The sequence below is a fragment of the Fusarium redolens genome (genome assembly GCF_020744475.1).
Source record: "Fusarium redolens strain MPI-CAGE-AT-0023 chromosome Unknown BKA55scaffold_14, whole genome shotgun sequence".
Lineage (NCBI taxonomy): Eukaryota > Fungi > Ascomycota > Sordariomycetes > Hypocreales > Nectriaceae > Fusarium > Fusarium redolens.
The window spans coordinates 458440-485915 of NW_025763677.1; the positions used below are offsets into that span (position 1 = coordinate 458440).

The 27476-nt window shown below is 49.0% G+C and overlaps 8 protein-coding genes across 8 annotated transcripts; 3 read left to right on the forward strand and 5 right to left on the reverse strand.

Annotated features, from left to right (window-relative positions):
* Window positions 1-390: 390 nt before the first annotated feature.
* On the forward strand, window positions 391-8687 carry BKA55DRAFT_706487 (uncharacterized protein; the record flags this gene model as incomplete). The annotated part of the gene is made up of 5 exons (XM_046200691.1): window positions 391-2446; window positions 2506-3327; window positions 3361-3379; window positions 3410-7057; window positions 7209-8687. 5 exons carry the CDS (start codon window positions 391-393, stop codon window positions 8533-8535), a joined length of 7872 nt encoding a protein of 2623 aa, XP_046045831.1. The 3' UTR covers window positions 8536-8687.
* An 817-nt stretch (window positions 8688-9504) lies between these two features.
* BKA55DRAFT_519417 (uncharacterized protein) lies at window positions 9505-11163 on the forward strand (the record flags this gene model as incomplete). Its single annotated transcript, XM_046188344.1, has 1 exon — window positions 9505-11163. The coding sequence occupies one exon, from the start codon at window positions 9505-9507 to the stop codon at window positions 11161-11163; it is 1659 nt and encodes a 552-aa protein (XP_046045832.1).
* A 626-nt stretch (window positions 11164-11789) lies between these two features.
* Window positions 11790-12938, forward strand: BKA55DRAFT_519896 (uncharacterized protein; the record flags this gene model as incomplete). Its single annotated transcript, XM_046188374.1, has 1 exon — window positions 11790-12938. The coding sequence occupies one exon, from the start codon at window positions 11790-11792 to the stop codon at window positions 12936-12938; it is 1149 nt and encodes a 382-aa protein (XP_046045833.1).
* Window positions 12939-14837: 1899 nt separating this feature from the next.
* On the reverse strand, window positions 14838-17445 carry BKA55DRAFT_576925 (uncharacterized protein). The gene has a single exon (XM_046193538.1). The coding sequence runs from the start codon at window positions 17258-17260 to the stop codon at window positions 14981-14983; it is 2280 nt and encodes a 759-aa protein (XP_046045834.1). The 5' UTR covers window positions 17261-17445; the 3' UTR covers window positions 14838-14980.
* A 1214-nt stretch (window positions 17446-18659) lies between these two features.
* On the reverse strand, window positions 18660-20165 carry BKA55DRAFT_741110 (NADP-dependent oxidoreductase domain-containing protein). The gene is made up of 2 exons (XM_046201462.1): window positions 19903-20165; window positions 18660-19850 (listed from the first exon to the last, which is right to left on the reverse strand). The coding sequence occupies exons 1-2, from the start codon at window positions 20071-20073 to the stop codon at window positions 18993-18995; spliced, it is 1029 nt and encodes a 342-aa protein (XP_046045835.1). The 5' UTR covers window positions 20074-20165; the 3' UTR covers window positions 18660-18992.
* Window positions 20166-20322: 157 nt separating this feature from the next.
* BKA55DRAFT_706496 (transmembrane amino acid transporter protein-domain-containing protein) lies at window positions 20323-22331 on the reverse strand (the record flags this gene model as incomplete). Its single annotated transcript, XM_046200692.1, has 5 exons — window positions 20323-21143; window positions 21191-21582; window positions 21637-21828; window positions 21881-22142; window positions 22191-22331. 5 exons carry the CDS (start codon window positions 22329-22331, stop codon window positions 20709-20711), a joined length of 1422 nt encoding a protein of 473 aa, XP_046045836.1. The 3' UTR covers window positions 20323-20708.
* Window positions 22332-24048: 1717 nt separating this feature from the next.
* Window positions 24049-24776, reverse strand: BKA55DRAFT_115620 (uncharacterized protein). The gene has a single exon (XM_046184749.1). It carries the CDS (start codon window positions 24541-24543, stop codon window positions 24151-24153), a length of 393 nt encoding a protein of 130 aa, XP_046045837.1. The 5' UTR covers window positions 24544-24776; the 3' UTR covers window positions 24049-24150.
* Window positions 24777-25009: 233 nt separating this feature from the next.
* On the reverse strand, window positions 25010-25966 carry BKA55DRAFT_542641 (uncharacterized protein; the record flags this gene model as incomplete). The annotated part of the gene is made up of 2 exons (XM_046190505.1): window positions 25010-25830; window positions 25885-25966. 2 exons carry the CDS (start codon window positions 25964-25966, stop codon window positions 25010-25012), a joined length of 903 nt encoding a protein of 300 aa, XP_046045838.1.
* Window positions 25967-27476: the final 1510 nt, after the last annotated feature.

Consider the following 27476-nt stretch of genomic DNA (forward strand, 5'->3'; position numbering starts at 1 on the left):
AGCCGAGTCTAATGAGGGGCGGGAGGAAGTAAGCACATCTACTGAGCAGCTTCTGTTCTTCCCAAAAAAGAATATGACATTTAATACCGACAATATTCCGGAAATTGGTCGGAGACAAAAATATGATAAAGGTAAGCAATCTTTTTATGATAAAAAGTAGCCGAAACCTCTGCGCGAGATACTGCCTCTCGGAGAAGATATCCGGAGATAGGGGACTGAGCACATGGAGGTCAAAGTACGTACACCGATCCTTCAGAGAAAACAGCAGGGTTGATAAGAACAACAAGAAGCTTGATTTAAGAGTTAGAAGGGGAGAAGGCTGCACAAGGCAGAGACAAAAAGTAATATCCAAATCCCAAATTCCCTAACGTCGTCACGCCGAATCTCAACATGTCAGCCGACGAAACTTCCCAAGACCCTAGGACGCTATTGCTGTTCGGGTCTCTCCCCCTGTCTTTTGACATCTCATCCCTCAACGATTTGCGCAAGCATCTGACCGAGGTCGAAGACAACCTCTGGATAGCAAAGATTCTCCAAAACCTGACGCACGATTGTGAAGAAGCGCTCGCTGCCACCCAATCCCTCCACCAAGCATCCGGTCGCCTGGCATGCGGACAGTTGGCCGATCTGTGCGAGTATCTCACCACAGGGCGTCCCCTAGAAACGTCATTTCCCCTTTCCAACACGTTGCTCGTCCCCCTTGCAGTCGCTGTTCAATTAGCTCAGTATGTCGACTTTATGCGGCGTAAGAGCTCAGCGGATGGCGATGGATGGGCTGAGCCTGTACCTGGTATGGAGACGATCGGTCTGTGCACAGGTATGCTCAGCGCTTTTGCCGTGTCTGCTTCACAAGATATGGCGGAGTTGCGGCAACATGGCGCTGCAGCGATACGACTGGGGCTGCTGATAGGCCTTGCAGTTGATGGCATTGATGTAGGTTCAGAAAGAGGACGTTACAAATCATTGAGTGTTGCTTGGGCTTCAGCCGAGAGACGCGAAATGATGACACGCATATTGGCAGATTTCGAGCAGGCGTACATTTCAGTCAACTACGACGAGAACCGCGCCACTGTCACAGTCTGCACTGACGATCTGTTGGATCTGCTGAGTCGACTACAAGCCGTTGGCCTCAGTGCGTCAGAAATCAGTCTACTTGGCCGCTTTCACTCCCCAGAGAACTTGAGCGTGGCAGGAGATCTGATAGCCTTCTGCGATACTCACAGTGCTTTTCAGCTCCCACAAGCAACGTCCCTGACCATACCGACACGGTCTCACGATGCTACTGGGTCCCGGCTGCAAGACGGTGCGCTACACACTCATGCAATCCGTTCAATACTCCTAGAGCCACCTCAATGGTTCAGTGCCTTTTCTACAGCATATGCCAGTAACAAGGCTTGCCAAGTACTTGACTTTGGACCTGAGCGCAGCGTGCCTCCATCGTTGTCATCCAAGATCAACCACAGCATGATCGCGCCAGGAACTAGAATGGAACCACGATCTAGCCGTAACGGGATGGACAGCGATATTGCCGTTGTCGGCATGTCGTGCAAAGTCCCGGGTGCCAATAACTTGGACGAATTTTGGGATCTACTGGTTTCCGGTCAGTCGCAGCACCAAGATATCAGCCCTGGCAGCATCGCCGGGTCTCGCTTCTCTTTCGATGACGGACCGTTCCGTACTACTTCCGATCCCAACATGAAGCGCAAGTGGTTTGCCAATCTGGTAGACGGCCACGATCAGTTCGACCACCGCTTCTTCAACAAGAGTGCGCGTGAGAGCGCGTCGATGGATCCGCAACAGCGTCATTTTCTGCAAGCCGCGTATCAAGCCGTTGAGCAGAGCGGATACTTCCAGTCGACAAATACACCTGGGAACAACATTGGTTGTTTCGTAGGCGTGTGCCTTGGCGACTACGACAACAACGTCGCTTCTCACGCAGCCAACGCCTTTACTGCCACGGGAAACCTCCAGGGTTTCATCTCTGGCAAGATTTCGCATTTCTTCGGTTGGACTGGGCCAGGGCTTACCATCAACACAGCCTGCAGTTCGTCTCTGGTGGCGGTGCACCAAGCATGTCAGTCAATCTTGTCGGGCGAGTGCGAGGCGGCGCTTGCGGGTGGATCGCATATCATGACTTCGGCTGAGTGGTTCCAGAACCTGGCTGCTGGTTCGTTCTTGAGCCCGACTGGCCAGTGCAAACCGTTCGACGAGAAAGCCGATGGATACTGCAGAGGTGAAGGCGTTGGAGCTGTCTTCCTCAAAAAGATGAGCAAGGCTATTGCAGATGGCGACCCCATCTTGGGCGTCGTCGCCGCGACTGGTGTCCAGCAGAATGAGAGTTGCACACCGATATTTGTGCCCAACGTCCCTTCGCTGAGTCATCTCTTCGTCAGGGTGTTGAACAAGGCTCGCGTGAAGCCATCGCAGATTTCAGTTGTTGAAGCTCGTTAGTATCCCTTTTCCTCCGTTGTTTTTCGGTAAGGCCTTTTACTAATACTCTTCTAGATGGCACCGGTACAGCAGTCGGCGACCCTGCAGAGTATGACAGCATCCGGCGCGTCCTCGGTGGTCCAAACCGCGGATCCGACAACCAACTGATGCTTAGCTCAGTCAAGGGGCTAGTTGGCCATATGGAATGCACCTCTGGCGTCATTGGCTTGATCAAAATCCTGCTCATGATGAACAGAGAGACGATTCCACCGCAGGCTAGCTTTGAGAAGGTGAATCCAGCCCTCAATGCAAAGCCAGCAGATGGGATCACCATACCAACCCAGACAAAGCCATGGAATACAGAGTTCCGTGCCGCTCTTCTGAACAACTATGGTGCCTCGGGGTCAAATGCCTCTGCCGTCATCCTGCAGCCTAGGAATCTGACAGGGGCACAGTCTTATGTGAAGATGCCTGCAGGAGCCAAGTACCCCTTTTGGTTTGCCGCATCTGATAAGAAGAGCATGTGTCGCTATGTGGCAGCATTCCGGGCCTATGTTTCTCGATACGGAAACGCCACTTCCTTGGCCAACATCGCTTTCAATCTTGCATATCAGAGTAACCGCACCTTGGACTCGAGGCTGCTGCTCACCGCAAGGTCCATTGGAGAACTGGACCAAGCCCTAGCTACGTACGAGAAAGCCTACAACGCCAACGTAACGACCAAGTCCTCATCCCGTTCGGTGACAACTCCAAACGTCATTCTGTGTTTTGGGGGACAGGTATCCTCGCATGTCGGCCTTTCCCGTCAAGTATACGATAGCTTCAGCGTGTTTCAAAGCCATCTCAACCACGTCGACGCTGTGGTGCAGTCCCTGGGGTGCTCTAGCATCTTTCCCGGTATCTTTCAGCAGACTCCAGTCTTGGATATAGTCGAACTGCAAACCATGCTGTTTGCTTCGCAATATGCTTGCGCGCGCAGCTGGATGGACTGCCGTGCTCGACCAGTTGCACTTTTAGGCCACAGTTTCGGCGAGCTCACAGCTCTCTGCGTATCACAGATCCTCTGTCTCGAAGATGCGCTGAGAATGATCATTCGTCGGGCAACTTTGGTCAGAGATGCTTGGGGCCCTGACAGAGGCGCTATGTTAGCAGTTGAGTCTGATCTCGATGACTTGAAACAACTGATTGCGCATTCCAACAGCACTCATTCAGACGGACCTGTGACAATTGCTTGCTATAACGGGGCAAGAAGCTTTACTCTTGCGGGGTCGACTAGTGCTATAGAGGTTATGGCTGCTCAACTCAAAGGCCGGACCAATGTCAAGAGCAAGAAGCTCAGCGTCACAAACGCATTCCACTCGGTGCTCGTTGACGATATTTACGACGAGTTGAAGCTTGCCGGGAGAGGTTTGACCTTTCGCAAGCCTATGATTCCTCTCGAATTCGCCACTGCCGAGAGCACCACAGTAAGCGAGTTATCAGCCCAATTCGTTGCCGACCACATGCGCAATCCCGTTTACTTTCATCACGCCGCTAGACGTTTGGCCACACGCTACAGCGACTCTCCCTGTATTTTCTTAGAAGCAGGGTCCAACTCTACAATAACAAACATGGCCGCTCGCGCACTCATCGACTTCAAGGACTCATTCTCGTTTCATGGTGTCAATATCTCCAACTGCGAAGACGGCTGGAACAAGTTGACCGACACCACGGAATCTCTGTGGAAGGCTGGCTTACCAGTGCAGCATTGGGCACACCATAGTTCGCAGAGGCGGCTTCAGGCAGATATATACCCTCTGTTTCTACCACCGTACCAGTTCGATCCTGACTCGCGACATTGGATGGAGCTGAGGGCCCCGCCTCGCGCCCAGACCATCAAGGACGATTCTCGCGAGGATAGTGAGAAGAGAGAAGATGATCCAGACCAACTCTTGGCATTTCACGGGTTTCGAGACGGCGTAGCTCAAAACCAAGCTCTGTTCTGTATCAACACCAATGCAGAGAAATATCAGCAACTGCTATCGGGACACGTTACACTACAGACTGCGCCGATACTGTCCGCCACTCTGCAGATTGGCTTTGTAATTGACGCTATTGGAGCCATCCATCCAGACTATCGGACGATGCAATGCCAACCACAAATTCGGGATGTAGAATATCACTCCCCAGTGTGCGCCAACTCAGGGAAATCGACCTGGGTCGAGATCACCAAGAATACATCCACGTTAGAAAGTCACGACTGGCGTTTTGAAGTATTCAGTACCGACAATGAGCGAACTAGTCAGGCACGATTCGTGCATACCACTGGCCAGGTGATCTTTAGTACACCAGACGACTCATCGGTGAAGCGCGAGCTGGTGCATTTCGAGAGGCTCTTCAGACACAGTCGTGCTACCGACCTCCTACAGACCACGCGGGCAGAAGAGGTGCTTGGAAACCGCAACATCTACCGCCTGTTCTCTGACATTGTTGCTTATGGCGACGAGTTCCGTGGTATGCAGAAGATGGCTGGCCATGGTAACGAAACGGCAGGTCATGTCATTCGTCTCAACAAAGACCCCAAGTTATGGTTTGATCCTCATCTCGCGGATACTTTCTGCCAGCTCGGTGGCTTGTGGATCAACTGCATGCAAGACCATGGTCGAGACGAGGTATATCTGGCAAATCGTATTGACCAATGGATGAGGTGGCATTCTACTGAGAACCGACCCGACAAGTTTGACGCCTTCGCCATGCATCATCGTCCCTCGGATCAGCAATCATTAACAGACGTGTTTGTTTTTGATGCCGTCACTGGCGCCCTCGTCGAGGTCATCCTCGGTATTTCATATGTTAAGATCTCAAGGCCATCTATGGAGAAGCTTTTGATCCGCATGTCCTCCTGGGAAACCAAGGTTATCCCATCGAAACCATTAGCTGTGTCGCCTACAGCGCCTGTGTTTACACCAGCATCGAGCAGTGTGCACAGCGCGGTTGAAGGCACTTCCTCGATATCGCAACCAGCGCCAGTCGATTTGCCAACAGGTCATTACGGGGCCCCAGCAGACCACAGCAAGCCCAAGTCCTCACAGCACGCGTTACTGGACCTAGCAGCGAAAGTAAAGGCCGTCATCGCCGACCTGTCAGGTTTAGAGATTGCAGAGATCCAAGACGACAGCATCCTTGCAGATCTAGGCATCGATTCACTAGCGGGTATGGAGATGGTGAATGAGATTGAGTCCACGCTTAGTGTCAAGCTTCCCGATGCTGAGATTCTCATGGTCACTGACTTGCCCGGTTTGATCGGATGCACTGCCGGAGCCATGGGTCTGGCTGCAGAGCCGATTGAGGAAGCCGACGACTCCTCTGACAGGGACACGACGAGTGCCACGACTTCTGAAGATGGCACGACACACAGCAGCTCAGTGGCGCCCACCACAGAGTCTGGAGGTAACAAGGAAGAGTGGCATGGAGATCTTGACGAGCTCAAGCTGTCCTTTTCGACTGTCATGGAGGCTTTCAATGAGATGAAGGCCGGTACAGACGACCGAATAACAGAGCTACAGCAGACTTGTTATGTGGCAGAGATACTACCGCTGCAGGAAGAGTTGACCATTTCACTGACACTCGAGACGTTTGAGGCTCTGGGCGCTGGACTACGCGATGCTCAGCCAGGCGAGCAAGTCACACGTATTCGACATGACAAAGCTCATCAACAGCTGGTGACACACCTGTATAAGATGCTGGAGAAGGAGACTCAAATTATCAAGATAGACGGGAAAGCAATCACACGAACGGCTGTGCCTCTCCCTCAACAGCATAGTGCACAATTGCAAGACGAGCTACTTCAGCGGGCACCAGACCAGCAATCGGCCACCAAGCTCCTCTATTATGCTGGAAAGAACCTGAAGCACGTTCTCCTAGGTGAGACAGACGGTGTCAAGGTTATCTTTGGCTCGAGTGAAGGCCGCGAACTCGTCAGTGACTGGTACGCAGAGTGGCCGCTGAACCGTGCGCTGATCGCGCAGATGGAGGATTTCGTCACTCGTCTGGTCCATATGCTCCAGACCACGTCTGATGAGTTCAAGCCAAACGCAAGTAGACCACTGCGTATCTTGGAAATGGGTGCCGGTACAGGCGGTACCACCAAGCGAATAGTGCCGCTACTAGCCCGACTGCAGATACCTGTTGAGTACACCTTCACTGATCTGGCACCCTCATTCGTCGCTGCAGCAAGGAAGAATATGGGCAAGCAATACCCGTGGATGAAGTTCCGCGTGCATGACATTGAAAAGGCACCAGAGTCAGACTTGGTAGGGACTCAACACCTTGTCATCGCGAGCAACGCCATCCACGCGACAAAATCCTTGACCGAAAGCGCCAAGAATGTGCGGCGAGCCCTACGCCCCGACGGGTTTCTCCTCATGATGGAGATGACGCGTACACCGTACTGGGTAGACCTTATCTTTGGTCTCTTCGAGGGATGGTGGTTGTTTGAAGATGGCCGTCAGCACGCCTTGACGCATGAGTCGAGGTGGGAGGCTGACCTACATGCTTCTGGATACGGCCATGTTGACTGGACGGACGGTGCGAGGCAGGAGACAGAGATACAGAAGCTGATATTGGCTGCGTCCAATCCGGATAATAGGTGAGTTGCAGACATTGAGTCCATTGTTCTTTTCTTTGAGGCCTGGCTGGAGATATTTACATGTACATATCGTCTTATCTTACAATGCGAGAAGAAACCCCATTTGCTCTATTTACTTCGTCCACACTCTAATTACTTGACTCGATTTTAGGTGCGAGCAATTGTTCAATGTGAGACAGACGGACCAACAGCACATCGCATCTCTCGACTGTGCAGCACGTGAACAAGTTGTCGTCAACTACGTGCGTGACCTTACCCAAGGTTTCGAAGCGTCTATAACAAACGCTCTAGCTGCCTCAGTTTCAGACCCTACGCCCAGTTCTAAATGCATCGTGATATCCGGCGGCACTGGTGGCTTGGGTGCACATCTAGTAGCCGAAGCTGCTCTCCGATCAGATACCACAAAGGTTGTGTGCTTGAACCGTCCAAACAAACGAGATGCAAGAGAGCGGCAGATTGAAGCGTTGCGAAAGAAAGGCATTCAGCTTCCGTCCGAGGCATTGGCTAAGCTTCATGTTCTGCAGACCGACCTGTCACATGCTGTGAACCTGGGGTTGTCCGATCAAGACTACTCTTCACTAATTCGCGACGCTACGCACATCATTCACAATGCTTGGTTGATGCACTCCAAGTGGCCCGTCAAGCGATTCGAGCCGCAGCTCCGCATAATGGCAAACATGCTCCGTCTGGCTCGCGACATCTCAGCCCGACGATCACGAAACTCGCTTGTGACGTTTGAGTTCATTTCTTCAATCGCTACGGTTGGGCACCACCCGCTCCTGACAGGGAAACCCGTGGTGCCAGAAGAGCGCGTTTCTATAGGCAGTGTTCTACCCACGGGATACGGAGACGCCAAGTATATCTGCGAGCGTATGCTAGACGCGACACTTCATCGCTTCCCGGACCGCTTCCGTGCAACAGCGGTGCGACTTGGTCAGATAGCTGGAAGCACGACAAACGGCCACTGGAATCCCATGGAGCACGTCTCATTCATGATCAAGTCGTCCCAGGCCTTGGGGGCCCTACCAGATCTCCCAGGAAGCGTGGGGTGGACGCCTGCCGATTGCATGGCCACTACATTACTTGAGATACTGGCCCAGCCAGATGCCGTGTCTCTGTGTCCCATCTATCACATCGAGAACCCCGTTCGACAGCCCTGGCACGACGTCACCGCCGTTCTCGCCGATGCTCTGGCTGTCTCGGGGAATGCACTAAGAATCGTTGACTTTGAGGAGTGGATCGACGCTGTGCGGAATTGGCCTGAGCGAGAGCAGAACAATCCCCATGGAGCTAATCCCGCGCACTTGCTCGTTGAGTTCTTGGAGACAAACTTTGTACGCATGAGTTGCGGGGGATTGCTGCTGGGGACAGCAAAGGCAAGAGAGCATTCGCCCACTTTTGCAAAGCAAGGCATGGTGAGCGATGACTTGATTAGGTTGTATATCAAAAGTTGGATCGAGATGGGCTTTTTGGCTTAATGCTTGTGGCTATCTCCGAGGGAAGCCTAGCTAGATTTGGCAGTGTTAGAGGTAGAATCATAGCTCCTCTCCAGAAAGAGCAAAGCGGCATCGTAGAATGGGACACGCCTTGTTATGGGTAAAGAGACTTGTCATCAACGGGTTCATCGGGGGAAAATCAATATTACTCCTCTTATCTCTGCCAGCAGACAATCATGATCGTTTATTCTGACTCAGCCAGTCGAATTAGTCTTGCCGCAGAACGGTACATGCACATGCAGCGGATGGGGCCGTGCGATTGGCGATACATGTACGACGTGCAGAAAAGGTGGTCAGCATCTGCCCATTTCGACATCCAGATGGCCTCAATTTGGGATTCACGGCAGCCCCATTACCCAAACACGTTCAATGTTTTGCAACAATTATTCATAGTAGTTATGGGGTCTCCAACGTCTTTCTTACAGTCGCTTTCACTTCTCCTATCACTGAGAAAGCGTGCCTAACACTTCTTCGTCAGCAAAGACCGGAAGAAGTTATCCCTCATTGTAACCTGACTAATTCATGCAAATGATCACGCTCGCATTTCGGTTGCAACCAAGTCCACCCGTTCCCGGTTTTAGTGGCCAATGAAGATATCACGCCACCAATGATGTCGCCGAAGAATGCGTCGCTCAACGTTGTACATCTGCAGCAAAACGCAACACGGGCAATGAAGATACAGCACTGACAGCGGGAGGACAGAGGCCAATAGTAGATGCATTCGGTTCGTAAGGCATTCTTCGTCCACGTCAGTCGTTTGCGACCTAAGGGAAAAGAGGCAACCTCAGCAGAGCCTCATCACATTTAACTTGTGGATTTTCGGCCCAGATCAAGATAAGCTCGCGGATCCTCAATTTGATACTCAGTCTCCAACAGTTCCTAATTATTGTCAGAAATCCACCCGATCTTTCTCTCAGTTCGATCTTTCCATACCCTGATTGGTTAGTCACTATGGTGTCGACACCCCCGCCATCAGATGACGCAGAGGGTCATCACCCAGAAGAGAGTCCACATGACGAGGAGGAAACCAAGAATGCTTCTTCAAGCAAGAAAGAAAGCAAACAGCCCAAAACATCACACCGTGGACACAAACTTCGGCATAAACAGCCTGCGCATTATCGAACCCATACCAACGACTTGCCTTCACAAGTCCCGGGCGATCCGCTAATGAGGGAGGCCATGCGCTACGGCGTCGACCCCAATACATTTCCTCCGCCACCGGGTGCGTATCAAACTAACACAAGCACACCTTACTATCCATCGCCAAACATCCCGACGCCGGCTGGTTATCCTAGTCCATATACCTATCCCGGAGGGGGAAGTTATTTCTCTGTCCCGAGAGCAAGTGTTCAGAACCCCCAATACTTTTCTCCATCTGGATACGATGTTCCACCTTCAGGATACTCTGACCCAGGATATAATCCCGCCGATTCTTACAGGTATAAGGAGGAAGTCCCGCCGTACCCTGAATACCCAACACGGGATCCGAAAAGACCTCCAGTTCGACCGAGACCCTCCCGGCAACCGAAGCCGCAGACAGAACCCAATCTGAGCGCCCTTCGAAGGGGTGGGCCGTGTCAAAGACCTCGGCAGAGGCGACCGTCTATATCCACCAGGGACAGAGCTTTGTCAGAAGATGGCATAACCATGACAGATATCATGGCCGAACTCAGAAACCTTCAACGACAAGTATACCAAGCTGAGATCCAATCAGACCCAGGAAGGATCCCAGGTCGCCCACGAAGAAGCCCATCAGTTACGAGTCAGTATACAAGCGACGACACAAGATCTCTCAACATCGAAAGAGAAAGGTCTCGTCAACTCACAAGTATCATCTACCGACTACTCGAAGATAGACAGAGACCAGAGTACCAAGAATCGTTAGGTCGTTCGTCAAGGCAGACTATAGTTGATCTTCTTCAAGGGAGCATAGGACAGAATGAGAGAGATATGGCGCTGGTCAGCCAAAGAGATGCTCAGGACATTGGGTCGAAGCTAGACACTATCATTGAGTATCTTCAGCTTGAGGATAGATTTGAAGATGAGCCAACACTGCAGCGATTTCCAGAAGGTCACGAGAGCAGGTCAAGGCCCCTGGTTCTGAGGGGTCAGCCTTCTGTTGCCTCAGGTTCATCGGTGCACGAGCCTACATCGCCGACTCTGAGTCGAGCGATGCCTCGTCGTCACCAGACCTTCCCATCAGGGAGCAGACCACTACGGGATGCACAGCCATCTAATCAAGGCCGAGCCCGACAAAGCCCTACCAGGTTACCTGATCCAGATGAAGAAGACGAAGCTTATGAAAAGTTCAGGCGAGAAGTCGCCACCTCAAGACCTGCCCGTACAAGGATCAGCTCAACACAGAGTGTTGCATCACAGGATAGGAGAAGGAGTCAACCAACTGTCGGCCAAAGTGACATTCGACCACCAGCAAGAAAGATTGTAGAAGGTGATCAACAGAAGGTGAGACCAAATCGGTTTGCATATGTCCAGACGGAAGATGAGCTGGATGAAGAACCTGCTCGAGCACCTGAGCCGCCGTACCCGGTGCCTGATCCACCTGGACAGTCGAGGCGGAGAAGATCTCTAAGATCAGTGAGGTTTGGCTAAAGGCAGTGTATTTTAGTAGTGGGCTTCTCGATAGGGCGATTAATGAAGTGGGCGGGGAAGTATCTGGCGCGAATGGGGAGATTGAATCTGATGGGAAAAGGATCGAATAATGTAAGACCATAAGTTCTACTAAGTTATGCGCGGTGAAGATAAACTTGGTCGGTGTTATTAAACCATAAAATAGAATTGTCTAGTCCCTACAAACAACAACGCCGATGAAGAATGATCATCATGAGATGAACCAATGAGAATGCGTTATGTAAGCACTCCGACCTTGACATGACATGATCGCAGACTATGTTGGATGTATTATTAATTCAAGGCTCTACTGGTATCGCGTGTCGCAATTCCGCAGGTCTATTGCGTCAACTCGAGGGGCACAGAGTTGAGTGTCAAAGTTCTTTTCGGTTAGACGTCTTGTAACGCATAACGTTATCGCCAAGCAAATGCGAGCGGAATTTCCGGTCGTCAGCCTTTATGGTTTCACCCTCATCATCGACAAAATGATTGGTCAAGGTTGACCCGTCGTACAACGTTATGCTAGAGTATTTAATAATAACTGAAGAACATGGCCTTTGCAGTTCATCAAACTCAATTTATCTGTTTTCTCGAAAGAAGTTATTAATATGTCTCGTCCAAACAAAGCCATCTACATGCTTGCAAATGGCAAACATGAGATCCGCACGATCGAAGAACCGTACATCCCCCAAAAGGCACAATCGCTTGTGGAAGTGCAGTACTCAGCCATCAACCCAGCTGATACTCGTCACTCATACATGGGAATGTCAGAATACGTCGCTGGTTATGAATACACCGGCACCGTTCGAGGTGTTGGGCCCGAGTCTCCTTTCAAAGTTGGGCAAGAGATCTTTGGCTTTTCGCTGCCATATGACCACCGACCCAATTATCTAGGTGCTCATCAGAGTTTCCTGTTGGCCGAGCCCTTGATGGCTTTTGACAGGCCTGAGCATCTTGATCCCATCACCGCTGTAACGCTTGTTGTTGGCGGTGCAACGTCCTTTGATGCTCTTTTCAATGTGGCTGGGTATGGCTTCCCGCTCGCTGGCATCACTGGCAACGATCCGAAGAATGAGCCAATTCTTATTTGGGGCGGTGCTGGCGCTGTAGGCCAAGCTGCTATTCAGATAGCTAAAGCTGCGGGTTTCGGTCCTATTATCACGACTGCCTCACCTCAGAACCATGACGCCTTGAAGAAGCTTGGTGCCGACGAAGTCTTTGACTATCGAAGTGCAACAATCGTGGATGATATCCGTATCTATTTAAAGTCATCTGGGAAGTCACTAAAGACTGTCTTCGACACAGTTTGTACAGGTCTCGGTGTCTTTGAAGGTCTTACGCCCGAAGAAGAAAGGGCATTAGAAGATAAATACGATCAAAGCTCGCCAGGTCTTTCCCGCCAGTGCTGTGATCCCAACGTACCTTCAGAAGAACTCCGTCTGATATCAACTCTCCTCGTGAAGAAGGATCCAACATGGAAGTTTACCTTGAGTGTCAGGACAGTTGACCAACTTGACTTTGCGGTTGAAAGCCAAGTTCGAAGCGATGAGGAGAGAAATAGAGAGGAGAATAGGATCATCCAGTGGCAGAATCGTATTGAACAGGGTATTCATTGGCTCGTCGAGAATCATGACCAGTATTGGGAGGCTCCGAGGACTACAATTGTAAAAGGAGTTGAGGAGGGGCTTCAAGGTATTCGTGATGTATGGAATGGGAAAGTCAGTCGTGAGAAGCTTGTCATTGATCATCGGGTTTGAGGAGTAAATAGTGATGGTTGCACAGCATGAAGAGAATACCTGTCAAGGAAAAAAGGTTTATCCTCGATACCTTTCAAGTTTTGTAATTGAGTAGTGAAAATAACCTTATCTGATATCCCACTGACATAGGGTTAACCCATTAAAAACAACACATTGTTTATTTTGCTCGTCAAGGTAGCGTACAAAGTGGCTGATATCGCTTCTCAGCATGATCCCCACCCTCGACTTCCTGGCCAAGGGGAAGCCAATGAATTCCTCCACTCCTCAACTCTGGTGCCGAAAGCGACCGTAAGGTCCAATATTTAGAGGCGCGGTCTCTGGTTGCATCACTGTGGCTTGGTATACTCATATCCTAACCACCAGGTGTCAAGTCAGCTCTCAAATACTCGCTAAACGGACGGAAGTCTGGCAACACACGTGGATCGAGTAAAAAGTAGGACCCTCAAATCAGGTGTTACATTAACAGTAGCCAAACACCTTGCAGAATATAATGATGGCCACCGGAATTACTATGGTCAATCCGGTGATTGCCGCGAGGATTCTATCACATTCCATGGCGTGTTCTGATGCTCGGACTCCAGTAATTCCAAGAAGAATAGCGAATTGCGTTATGGTGCTCGAACAAGGTTGAGGAGTATGTTGGTGATAGAATGTTGGGTCGAGATGGGAGAACGGAAATTTCAAAGTACTTATACCTAGGCATATCGGAGAATGTGTGATTTGCTGGTCAGGTCCGTGGCTGGAAGCTTATCTTCAATCTGAAGTGAGGGGGTCATAAGGTCTATTTGACTTTGTAAAGTGAATGGCTTACAGTCTAATCATTCAAGCAAAGAGTAGAGTTCCTATCTCTACAAGATATCATTAGACTTTAGTCTACGCATAGGTGAGTATTCTATAGCTTTTCTCCACAATCTGAGTTGTTGGCATGGCTAAAGTTTTAATAAGTTCTATGTCGTGATTATGAGCTCTTAGCCACAGGTCGCAACTGCAAATAATACATCCAGCTCCAATATAGACATTATACCACAATTTCTTAATAGTTGCTACAGCTGACGTTTTACTTCCTGCTGGTGTACAAGTGAGCAGCCTGCCGACATCTCCAATCTATTCGTCATCATATCATATTAAACTCCCCGATAGCTTGGAAATGAGACGAACTTCAGATTTTGGCACCAGAAGGATGTCCAGGCCGTAAATTTTTCACATCCGTTGGTCATTGTCCGTCGCGAACACGAAGTCTGGTACAAAGTTTCTGTCGGATGCTGGGACGGATATCAACGGATACAGCAAACGATCCATGTACTCCTCGCTCAAAGGTTCAGTGGAGCTCGGTAAACTAGAGCTCACGAGTTACCTTTCCCACGGATGAACAGCCGTCAACAGGCCAGCAGCAGCCAATAGGGGACTTCCAGCTCTCCAACTCGCTACCATAAAGGAGCACCTTGGCATTACTTACCGACTACAAGACTATGGATACCACTAAACAATGCCGCTAAACACGGTGGAGCCAATATGCCAAAACTATGATGGTCCTATGGACATGTGGAAGGTTGGGAACCATCTTTGCGAGATGTAAGTTTTGCAACGACAGATGTTCCATACCGTGGCCACGATGTTGGAAGGCTCGGCATGACTGTGCATAGAAGGAGGAAAGGTAATATTGTGATAGTTCAGGAGGATCCTTCTGCCAGGCGATACAGAACCAGCATAGTGGGCGATATCATGACCACCCAAAACAGCAATAGATAAGAGTCCGTTCCGAGACCAATTTACATCCGGTAACCATGGGATGGACAAATGGCATCTATCAGATGAATGAGGGCCCAGGCCAGGGCCATTATGGAGGATTACGACATGGTTAGGAGTGCTGTAGTCACATAGTCAAAATTTAATGGTGGATAACATTTAATCACTTGAGAGGTCTCGGTAAAGATTGGTTGACATAGCAATATTAAAAATTAAAGAAACCATGAACTATTGCTAATCCAAGTCCCGTTACCTAAGTGTTATACATAGATCCTGTAATCTTAACCGTTTATCATCTACATGAAGAAAGCAAGGGCAGCTGGGAGAGCCAGCATGAAGCCAGTGCGAACCACGCTGGCACCACTGACGGGAACTGCAGGAGGAGTTCCGACGGGAGTGGCGACAGGAGTCTCAGCAGCGGGAGGAGGAGGGACAACTCCAGGCTGGGAGACCACGGGAGGAGGGGCATAGCCAGCGGTAGGAACGGGAGCAGGAACCACAGGAACGGCGGTGGTAGGAACAGGAGCTGGGACAACGGGAACGGGGGTAGAGACGGTTCCGTTGCTAGGAGGGTAAGGGACGCTGTGAGCGGGAGGGAGGACGGGCTTGCCACCAGTGGGCTTCTCGGGAGTAGGGTACTCAGCGGTAGGCTTCTCGGGGACGGGGACCTCAGCAGTGGGCTTCTCCTCACCCTCAGTAGTAGGAGCAGCATGGCTGGGAACCTCATAAGCCTCCGTGCTGGGGGCAGCAGTGGTCACAACCTGGAAGGTAGACTGGCCCTTAGAAGGCTGAGCAGTCTTGCCTTCCTCAGGGCAGTAGGTGGTGGTGTCAACGATGGTGACGGTAGGAGCAGGAGGAGGAGTAGTAGGAGGGTGGAAGGTCTTGGTAGTTCGGGTCTTGCAGGGCACAATGGTGGTGAGAGTGTCAGTGATGGTGGTGACGGGAACAGGGACCTTGGTGGAGTGAGCAGTGGTGGTAGCGGGGACGGCACCGGTCTCGGTAGCAGGGCAGACGTAGGTGCTCTCGATGATGGTGGAGGTGACGACCTTTTGGGTGTAGCGGGCAGGGCAGTTGATGACGGAGGCAGCGCAGCTGGTCACGGTGTAGACGTGAGTGGAGGTGACGGTGCTGGTGACATCGCCGGTGGCAGTGCTGTTGCCGTGAGCAGGGACGATAGCAGCGGCGGAACCGGTGGTCTGGGGCTTAGCGAGAGCGGAAGAGGAGCCAGGGCCGGCGGGGTATGCACCTGAGCCGGAGCCAGTGGTCTCAGCACCAGCAGAAGCACCGGATCCAGAGCCAGAGCCAGGGATGGGATAGGCGCCGGAGCCAGAGCTGGTAGTCTCAGCACCTGCAGGGGAAGTCTCAGAGCCAGTGGCACCAGGAATGGGGTAAGCGTCAGAAGAATCAGCAGTGGCAGAGCCGGTAACGTCAGCGGAGCCAGTGGCATCAGCAGAACCAGTAGCGTCAGAGCCTCCAGCAGGGACAGTAGAAAGAGAAACGACCTGAGTGTGAGTGGTGGCAGGGCTGCCTTGCTTCTCAATAAAGTTACCAGGAGTACCGCGGTTGGGCTGGCAAACCTTGGCCTGAGCAGCAGTAGCAAGGGTGATGGTCAGGGTAGGGGCAAGGCTGATGTCGAGAATGTCGCCGACCTCAACGTTGAGCTCGACAGCAAGACCAAGAGTGAGAGCAATGAGCTCATCGACGGAGACAGCGCAGTTGTCGGTGGCGATGAGAACAGCAGTGTACTCGAAAAGGCTGACCCAGACAGCAATCTTGGCACCAGCCTCGATGTCGAGAACAGGAATGTCAAGCTCGGCCTCGAGATCGATCTCAGTTCGGAGACGAAGACCAAGAGTAAGAGAAACCTCAGCAGAGAGGTCGACCTCGGCAGCGACGCCAATGGGGAGAGCCTTGGCAACAAGACCCTCAAGGGAGACGTCAACGATCTCCTTGGTGACAAGAGAAACCTCAACGAAAGCCTCCTCACCGAAGGCGAGGTAGACACCGGCGGACAGGTCAATAGCAGCATCAACACCGACGACAAGGTCAAGAGCGAGAGCAGCACCGGCCTCAGCCTCAAGCAGGCCGGGGATCTCAAGCTGAAGAGCGGAAGAAGCGAAAAGTTCAATGGATTCATGAACGGCGGCGGAAGCGGAGATGTCGAGCTCGAGGTAGGCCTTGATAGCGCCAAGACCAATTCGGACACGAGGCTCCTGGAGGAAGTCCTTCACAAGCTCAAGAGTAGCATCACCCTCAATCTGAGCTTTGGGGAGGTTAAGGCCAAGCTTAATGGCGGCGGCAGCGCCAGAAGCAGGAGCAGCGATACCGTCGAAGAGAACATGGTTCTCCCAGCTGTTAGCCAAGCTGCAGGTGGAAGGAAGACCACCCTTCTGGCTCAAAGGAGCCTTGGTAGGAGCCAAGTCAAGACCCTTGGAGGCAGTGTCAGGAGCCTCAGCACCCTTTCCAAGCGAAACATCGACATCGAGACCAAGGCCAACTCCGGGGAGAAGGTGAGGCGAGGCAGTGGCAACAGCCACAAGACCTCCCAAAGCGGGAATCAAACTAGAAAAATGCATCTTTTAACAACAAAGTAAATGAGTGACTGGAGCGTGAATAACGCTTCCGAATAATAATTTTTCAAAGTAAAAGAGAGTGACTGGGAAAAGAGTGCAGAAAACTACAGAACACGAAACTAAAACTACGAGAAGAAGCAGTCCATTTTAAAGGATAGGCAGAGTTCCTCTGTCGAACCATCTCCTGTACGATGTTACCTCGTGAAGCGGGAGTTGAAAGCGGTCACAATTATATCCGGCGATCGCTATTTAACACCCCTGGTGCACGCTTTTCTAGATTGGGGAATTCTCCTGTCAGACATGTGGAGTTGGTGGCACGCGGGACGAATTAGTCTGGACCTCGGGGATTTTTAAATGGACACGTCTCCACGTGTTAGCATAGAAAGATAATGTTTCGTTTCGGGGGGTTATGGTGATCATGACCGTTGAAACAGGAGAATGGATATAAGAGGGCTTTTATCCTGGACATTGGAATTTTGATCTGTTGTACAATGATCGTCCTATATTCGCGGGTCTTGAGAGTATCGAGATGACGTCGGATGTAGGGAGTTCTGTAAGGAGTACTACTTTCTCCCGTGACAAGACATTGATTCGGTTGAAAGGGTCTGAGCGTAGATAAACTGCCGGTCGGCGAGATGACACTGAACTGAGACAAAATTTGACAAAGGGTCCAAGAGCCGATAAGCCACGGCACAACGGCAATACGCTGTCAATTGACTCTCAGTCTAAGATAAACTCGTCACCCGCTGCGTAAACTAGTCCATTCATCTCTTCCTCCTCATCAGGGCGCAAACTTCGGTTGCAACTCTAGGATTTGCAGGGGTTGGTGGATCAACGCAAATGGCACCGTAGATCCTACGCGCCAACAAGACGAGCTAGAATAACGGCTTGGAAGATCATGTCGTGGATTTGAATGCAAGCGAAAAAGGAATGTCACGGGCGAGATTTAAGTGTTTTCACTCTGCTGATCATCTTGACTCTTGACTTGCGTTGGCGTTGCGTTCAGTTGTAATGGAAGTGGCGCAGGGTTGGACCCTGAATGGTGCGAGTCGCGCAGGAAATGCCAATTTCTTTAACAAACTCTCGACAAGTTTTGCTTTTGAAGGATTTTTATATCGGACGAGTTTGGCCAATTGTTTGGTGGGAAGTAGAGTTGGTTGTTACGTAGAAGCTTTTGCGCTGCGCCTGATTGATCTGCCAGCGTTGTATTTACTGTGGCTGTGAAACTCTAGGAAATTGCATCACTCTAGAGAAATCAGTTACCCTGTAGAAGACGGTCAACTCCCGAATACTAGAACTTCCTCTCTAAAATTTAGTCTTTAAGATTTGTTATATTGGTATCGGAATCATTAAATACTGTTGGAATCATACAGTCCTTAAGTCTTTGTTTTGAACTAAGTATGCAATTCGTGATTTGAGAAGCTACGTGGATCGTTTAAGTATTTTGACGCAGTACCCAGTTCCGCATATTTCCATAGTTGATTAAACCACGTCGGATTGTCTAGTACGAATTTCTCATAGTAAAAGACTAGGAAACATTCAACTCAATAGTAACACTTCGTTTAAAACCCGCCTATTTCCAAGCATATCGACCGCATTGTAATAGAGTTGCCAAGAGATAAGCCGCTCGGTTCCTGAGCGCATTTTCCGTATATCCGATGGATTTGGTATCTTGTATTAATAATAACATCTAAAAATATCCTTCATCTATTAGTCCGCTCAATCGACTGTGCCATTATAACTCCTCATTTCTATCATCCTCCTCCTTCTTCGACCCCCCATCAAGACCCTCAAACAGATCAACGCCCCATCCCTTCCCAGGATTCAAAAACCTATACTTCTTATCCTTCTTCGCCACCTCCTTCAACTCATCCTCCGTGAATGTAATCTCCTGCGATCCAAAATTCTCATCAATGTACTTCTCATGCGTACTCTTGGGAATCACCACAGTACCCCTCTGCTGGCCCCAAGCCAACACCGTCTGCGCCACCGTCGCGTTTTTGCTAGCGGCTAGTTTGGACCAGAACTCATCGTGGAGAATGCTCGGAATGTCGGGGTTGTAGGTGGGATTTGTGTTGGCGAGTGGTGAGTATGCTATCACTTTGATGTTTTCGCTGGTGTGAAAGTCGACGAAGGATTGTTGTTGGAGATAGGGATGGGTTTCGAATTCGTGGGCGTAAGGTCGGATGGTAGCGATTTGGAGGATGTTGTTGATATCCTTTGGCGCAAAGTTGGAAATACCAATGTTGCGTGTTAACCCATCGCGGACAAGCTCTTCCATAGCCTTCCAAGTTTCGATGATGGAGGTGTCATTGTCAAGGTCCTTCGTACCAGGAACCCAAGCGACTGGCCAGTGAATGAGGTAAAGATCAAGGTACTCAACGCCAAGATTGGCGATAGACTTTTCAATGGCTTTGCGCACGAGTTCAGGTCGATGATCCGTATTCCAAAGCTTACTCGTCACCCAAATCTTATCGCGCGATACACCCGATGCCTTGATGCCCTGCCCAACCTCCTCCTCATTTCGGTAGATAGCAGCAGCGTCGACGTGGCGATAACCCGCCCTCAAAGCATATTCCACCGCATGCGCAACCTAGACTCCCATTAGTACTGCCTCTTCTCACAGAATCTCGTATTTGACTCACCTCTCCCTTCTCAGCCAACCAAGTCCCCAGTCCAAACGAGGGAATCTGGTGGGTTTCATTACCCGTCTGCACAGCGGGGGATCCGCCACTCAATGACGTGGCCACTGATAGAATCGTGTATGTAACAACGCTCACGACCGTGAGGAAAGAAAACGCCCTTACGAAGCTCATTTTTCTTTTTTGTGAGAATGAGCGTGTTTGTTGATGAAAAGGTGATGACTCGTATGAGGAAAATTATCAGTAACTTTTTTTTTTGCCGCAGCCGAGCATCCGGTTGGTTAGTGGAGTGAGCACGGAACTGCAGGGGTTCAATGATGTCATTACATAAGCGGAGATGACGATGACAATGGGGCTGGGGGGACAAGGTTTGGTGATGGCATCATGTGACTCATCAAAGACGTTATCGTGATAAATCATTATAAAAACATTTGATCTCTCGATTAAGCTCAGTTTGGTGGTGAGGATGGTGTTGTCATCACTTGAACGGCATTCCTTATCCCCATTGAGTTACTGACTTTCTTTGTAGGTCATTGTCACTTGAAAAAAAGAAATGGGTATTCTATTGTTATGTGATGTTTCAGTGTTTTACACTCTATAATGACCGTTCCATAAGTCTCTGATGTTTCAATCAACATCTCATTCAGAAATGTGTCCCGCACAGCGAACGATATCTCGTACATAAGCCGCTCACTCATAACAACACCTTCGCTTCACAGTTTCATCGAGAAACCACTCAAGAGGCCAGTCTCGAGTATAGTTCAGCCACGATCTTCGGCCCGACGTCTAGATCACAAGACCCAAGCCATCTAGTGACCAGCCGAGCCAGAGTTGGAGTTATCAGCGCAAGACCACGGGCTTGATCCCCCATTGGCCTTCATCGAGTTATTGATACCAACAATAGAGCCGTAGGTACCGGCAACCATCATAAAGGTTCCAGCCACAATGACAAAGACACTCCAACCGACCATAAAACACCACTTGAGTGACTTGTCAGTCTTACCCTTGTGCCAATTGTCATAAAGCCAGAAGCAGCCATATGGTTGAAAGCACATCAGCGTGCCAAGAAGAGCTCCGATAAGAGACACCAAGCCGCCGAAAACAGGGATAGCGCTGGCGATGATGTACGCGATTATGGTTACGCTTCCTGTACAAGCTAACCAAGTGGCCCAATGCACGATACCATTGGAGTTGAGATGCTTTGTACCGCGCAATAAGCGGATAAACATGTACTTGGCGGGAATCTTGGCAAGTTAGCATGTTTCACTGAAAAGACTAGGGGAACACTCACGTGAGTCATAAGCATGGCAGTCACGATAAGACCAGGCAGGGCAAAGCCATAGCAGACTTTCTTCATGAGAATGCCAGCTGATCCAAGAGCGGGGGACGTAACATATGAACCGCAGTAGTAGTAAACCACGATTCCGATGGTGATGTATGTGACTGTCACGATCGATTGGCAGGTTAATAGTGAGCGGGTGTAGTGTTTCGGTTCGCGCATCTCAGCTGCGATCTGGAAGAACGCAGGTGTACCAGAGAAAGCAAAGATATGCGATGACACCGCCGTGATACCGTCGACGAAGCTAGGATGGTTGAAGAGTTTCCAGTCAGACTCCCAGTGTCCTCCCTGCGGAGCAGCTGCAGGTCTGTCTTGCACGCCGACTGCGACGGTGACACAGAAGACTAATTCTCGTGTTAGTGAAGCTGGTCTCGTGAGAGGAGAGGGCTTGAACTTACTCGCAGTCATGATACATACAAGTCCAATCCACGCCAACCAACCAATCTTGCCGAGTGTGCGAATACTAGCAAAGAAGAAGCCGAGAATAGCTGCCACGGCAACGAAGACAGCCGTGCAGGCTGCGTGTGTAGAAACCGAGTTAAGACCGATTGAGATACCAAGCATCGCTGAACCGGCAACAAAGATCCAATCTGCAAGCCATCAGTACACCACCTCCCTTAACTTCTCACGGGGGAGACTTACAAAGCATAAAGACAGTCGCGAGGACTTCACGACCAATTCTCCCAAACATCAACTGTCCCGCATCATCAATACCGTAAACTTGTGGATGTCGACGTTTGAACACGCCAATCATGTAGTCTGACCATGTCGTGATAGCCGACACGACGATGAGACATATAATTCCGGGTATGAGGCCTAAAGCGTCGAAGGTTTGGGGAATCGATAAAACTCCAAGGCCGATCTGAGTTTTGGTCATGAGTGCCACGGTAGCAATCCATCCAACCTGGGTACAAAGTTAGTGTTTGTGAAGCGAGAGGACCGGGGGTCGTACGTTACGGTAGTTAGGTCCATCTTCTGAAACTTCACCAAAGACGGCATCGAGTGTCGTTCCCTCCTGCGTACATCGCGAGGGAGAGCGTTGAAGATCATCGATACCCTCGATATCACGAGGGAGTTCTTCCTTCTTAGCCATAATGAATATCTTCAACAAAATCTTCCCTTAAACAAAACCGTGTCTTGAGAAAGTAAACGTGAGAAAAGTATGGAGAAGGGCACGAGTCTGGAACGGGATACAGAATCTGGGGAACATGGATCCGGGAGCGTCATCTTCTTATAAATCCGACCCTTTTTATGACTACAAGAAACTGATTACCCCAGATTATAACTTGACTGTATCTTGTCTACTCCACTATGACTCCATGTCATTATCATCCGGCGTTTCCTTGTCTGGGGGGGTCCTGGTGGGTTCCCCGGGGCCTGGGGTTGAGATAGGTCGTCTTCGGTGAGACTTTTTGACCAATTGTGTTTTTGCGTGCTATAATCTTTGGTTTGGGATAGATTGCTGTATCCCATGCCTTACTTCAAAGATAACACTTCACGATAATATTGGAGATATGGTATGGGTACTCTCTGTAAGATCTTCTATCAACACCATGTAAACAGATAGAATAACGCCGACAACGATAAAGCCCAAACTCTATTCCTCAAACTCGCAAGGCAAAATCATTTTATCCACTCTGAGATATTTGCAAGTCTAGCCGAAGTTTTGTTATCCGTGCTTTTGTGGCCAAAGTGTCATTAATCCGTAATCATCCCACCGTTCCTTACTCGTAACCGTCCAATACGCGAAGATCACGGCGTCTCGGAGAGTGAAAACGCTGACAAAAGTTCAACAGCTCGGTGATCCACTTATACGTTACATGTCGATCTGTCTGGGTTCGGTATCACGGCGTTCTTAGCCGATCACGCTAGCGCCGGGGTCCGGAGTCGGTCGCCGTGGCGGTCATCTGATAAAAGTTGTCACTGCCACCTAAACATGAGGCATATTTGCCACGTTTTCTGTGAGGCATTTGTAAAGTTGTGCCTGACAATCCCGAACTTATTCCTCGGAAGATACGCTCCTGCGAATGCTTCTGGAAGCCTCGGCCGCTGGGTTACATATGCTTCGAGAATTTCTGTGGATCTTGGCGGGGAATTTGGGGGTTGCATATGTCTCGTTTGCAAGTCGGTAACTGTGTTTGGAAGGGTCCTCGGGGGTTGATGCCGGGTCCATAACGGACTTTAGTTGTAAGAACCGAGTGATATATTGCATAAGGACATTATGCAGCCAACAGGCTGGACAAGGTCTGGGGATGTTGTTCTTCCAGGTTCTCTTTTCCCTCAACATGCTATATCCTTTCATGAACCAATGTGCTGTTGAAATAACATACGTTGAGTGCTTAATGCCCTCGTTAAGTGATAGTCATGCAAGTAATGACATGATGGACTTCGTGATTGCGATGTAACGCTGTGCGGAATCATCTCGATGTGAAACATCGTCAGCCCCCTTGACCGTAATACGAGATACTGGCATTTCAGCTGCCATGGTTTTGCTCTGGGGTAATAGGCTTATCTCTTTGCTACCGATGATCTCATGTCGTCATCAGCCGCATAAGCTTTCGGCATTCCCGATCCCCGTAGATCGTCTATCTTATTCCCGCTCATTGGAGGGTAGCGCTGCCTGCATGAACAAGTGTCAACATGAACTCAATCTATTCGCATCCAAAATCAAAATGGCAAGATTACCCTCAGTGGGTATTAAATTCTGAGAGCGAATACGGAGCATATCATGAACCCCGGGCCCGCCGACTAATGATAAGAGCACGTTCCTCAGTGTTGCTCAAGTTCCTTCGGCTCGAGATCCGTTGCAAAAGTGAGGCGAACTTCATATGGGGTAAGGATTTTGCCGTCGAAAACGTCGAGACCAAGCGTAAGCTATTAGGTCATAACGTAACGGACATGGAAACCGCGCATCAAGAATATGGTTGAACGGAGAGGTCAAGGGTTTCACAGCCTTCAATCGGATAAGCATCCGTTAACTTCCTCCACTCAGCATTTTGCCATACAGGAAATATGCTGGACACCGTTGCGAGAAGCAAAAATACCACACAGGTCTGGTTTGGTATGTTCATAGCGATGCTGATATAGGATAGTGTTTTGACTCCGATGAGGCTCGGGTTTGGTTCCCGAATAGTGGGCGATGGAGTTTTACGGGTGCAGAAACCGATGTCAAGGAATAATGATGCAGAATGCTGCTTTCGGATTATTTCTGAAGACGGATCTGATGCCGAAGCATGTCCGGTCATGATGAACATCCCAGTAACAGGCCACAGTTTCACGGCCGCTACATGAGATCCCAGAAGCATTTCAACGATATGCCCTTTGGCTTCTTCGGCTTCTATACCCCTATGGCATGAGTGAACTCTTTCAGTTACATACCAGAGCTCGAGATACCTTGGTCTGAGCTAAGCTAAAGGCATTTCGATTGTCCAACGGATACACCCTCGATCAGGTAGTAGCCTAGACTTATATCAAGCATGTGAAAACATGCATCCATCGCGAAGATGCCATTCACCACACGATTGTTTTACCGATCGTTAAGTGTACTTTTGACCCCATCAATATCACTCTGAGATAGATCTATAGTGAAGAATTTATTTATATCATTGCGATATGACGTTGTCGAATTGATCAAGTATGGCAAGATGCAGACAGACCTAGATTGATCGATAAATGACAATGCCTATGTCGTTGAAAGCAGAGGATTCGTGTTTTGGCTATTACAAGCATATATCCATCCTAAAGCAAGTGACCTGCCATGGATGCCAAAGCCTATTGCACCTCGGCAGCAGTTATCGACAAAGGAGTAAGACGATCAGGGCTGTCAGTTCCAATATACCAATAAGAACTTTTCCCTCCAGGCCTAATTCCATTTGTGTCGGTGTAAAACTTGTTATACACGTTATTACCTGCTGGGGTAGTGCAAACCGGCATATTGTCATCGCCATCTTCACATGTAGTCCTGGGGGCATTGCATGAAAGAGCGCCACTGCTGACCTGGCATTTCAAGTACGCAAATGGTTTGTTGGGGCCAGTGTTACTGGGATCGCAGTACCCGACTGGAGGCGGAGAGGAGATGCCGCGAGAGCCTTCGTAGTATGCGCACAAGTAGGCAGCTCCGTTGGCATCTTGGAGGTGACCGGTGGTGGGTTCGATGGTGAACGTTCGAATGCCGCCGGTCTGAAGGTAGGCCGGGTCGAAAACAAGGAGGGATGTCAGTTCGATGTTTGATTGTGGCTGTTGATTGTTGAGATTTCCACCGTTGGCGAGGAGTGAGTACGTTGGGATGGCTTCTGGGGCGGTGCTGGTGCTTATGGCAGCTGTAGTTGTCTCAGCCTCTGAGGTCGTCACGACGGATGTCACCGTTGATGACTCAGAATCCGAAGTCAACGTTGTTGTATCCGAAGCAATAGTGGCGGTCGTTGAAGCCTCGAGGCTGGTTGTGACGGATAGTTCAGCAGTAGAAGACACTTCTGCAGTGGTGGGCACCTCCGATGTTGCATCCGAAGTGGCAGCAGTGGTTGTGTCCACCAGGATCGTTGTTACAGACGAATCAACAGTGCTAGTCACATCAGATGTTGTGAAGACGGAAGCTGAGCCTCATAATTAGCTTCCAATACAATTTTCTTCACGAGATTTGTACTCACTTGTGCCCTGGGGCTTGCACGGACTAGCGAAAGCCGAGCCGGCGATCAGGCCGACAGCCAAAAGAAAGATATTGCGATGCATCGCGGCGCACAAATGATTGACGAAGGTGAGATGTGAAGCGCGCGACGAGAAGGCAAAACGTCAGACCAAGGAGAATGTGGGAAATCAGTCATTGAAGGCAAATATGAAAAATTAGACCCTGTCAATTTGACTCAGCTCATCTCCTAGAATCGATAGTCTTGCTTTAGCTCATGGGATAGACCTGCCAGAGAGGGCTTTGACAAATCAAGTGCTAGATTAATTGTTAAGAATGAGGCGCTACTGCAGGGGTGACAGTTTGGCTAGATTTTGTAGCGTGGTGTACTAAAATTAGCCTTGGCTGCAGTTTGTACAGGGTAACAGGCTACGGATATTGACTTGAAGATCGAAGTCGACTGAACCTGGGAAATATATCATATTGTTCCAAGAACTTGATGTAGTCAAGCGAGCTACACGAAGTTCAGGATTCGATATGAATAGAGCCGTCAATAAGTATCAGTATGCCATTTTTTCCTAGGCTTTTATCTTCAGGAATGATGATTGTCTAACCTATTTTGATCAGAGGGAAATTGCTTAGCTGTTTATCCATCATCACCTATCAACATCAACATAGATCATGAAACCATGCAGTTAACTGTTTATAAGCAACGAAGGCAATACACAGACAGAAAGCCATTCACTGATATAGATTAACTAAGCAGGCAACTAAGGTGGGCACTCATACCCGCACAACCGGCTGTGCGTTTAGTATTACGTGTTTTTCGCATAACTGGTTATGCAGATAAGGCTAAATAGCTAACTTTAGATTAAATATATAACCGTTATTTAATAATAATACCATTTTTAATTAAAATAGCCTATTAGAGGTATTTTTTATCTTTATAACTGCTTATTACTTTATATCTTATGCTATTAATATACTATTTAGCCTTAATCTGCTATAAATAACCTAAAGGTAATATAACCTTTTATTTTATAATATTATATAAGAATAGTTAGCTTAAGAATAGTTAGCTATTTATAATATTATAAATAAGAAAAGAGTCTCCTTATATTAAAGGGATTATTAATACTAATATATAGAAGGCCTCTCTATTATAATAGCAGTATAATTAACTTAATAGTGTAATAGTTAGGTTTTCTAAACAGGTAAACTAGTCTATACTAGGTTTATGTTTACAGATTGTATAAGGCATAATACTAAGCGTTATAAAGTATTATATCTCTTAATAATTAAGTAATATATATTAGGCTTATTAATATAAAGATGCTTTATTAATAGCTAGTAAGCTAAGTTTTATAAAAGTGCTAATAAATATATTCTATATACTAAAGGTAGTTATATAGGAGTAATATAATATAAGGTTATTATTAGTCCTAGAATAATGCAGTCCTAGAGCGCCATTATTCCTATACTTATTAGTCTTTATCTAGTTAGTTATTAAGGTAGAGTTTTTATAAGGTATATATAATATAACTATTAAGGTTATAATATAATCTCTCCCCTCTAGTAATCTTATCTCTAAGGCCTATTATCTTAACTAATATTAAT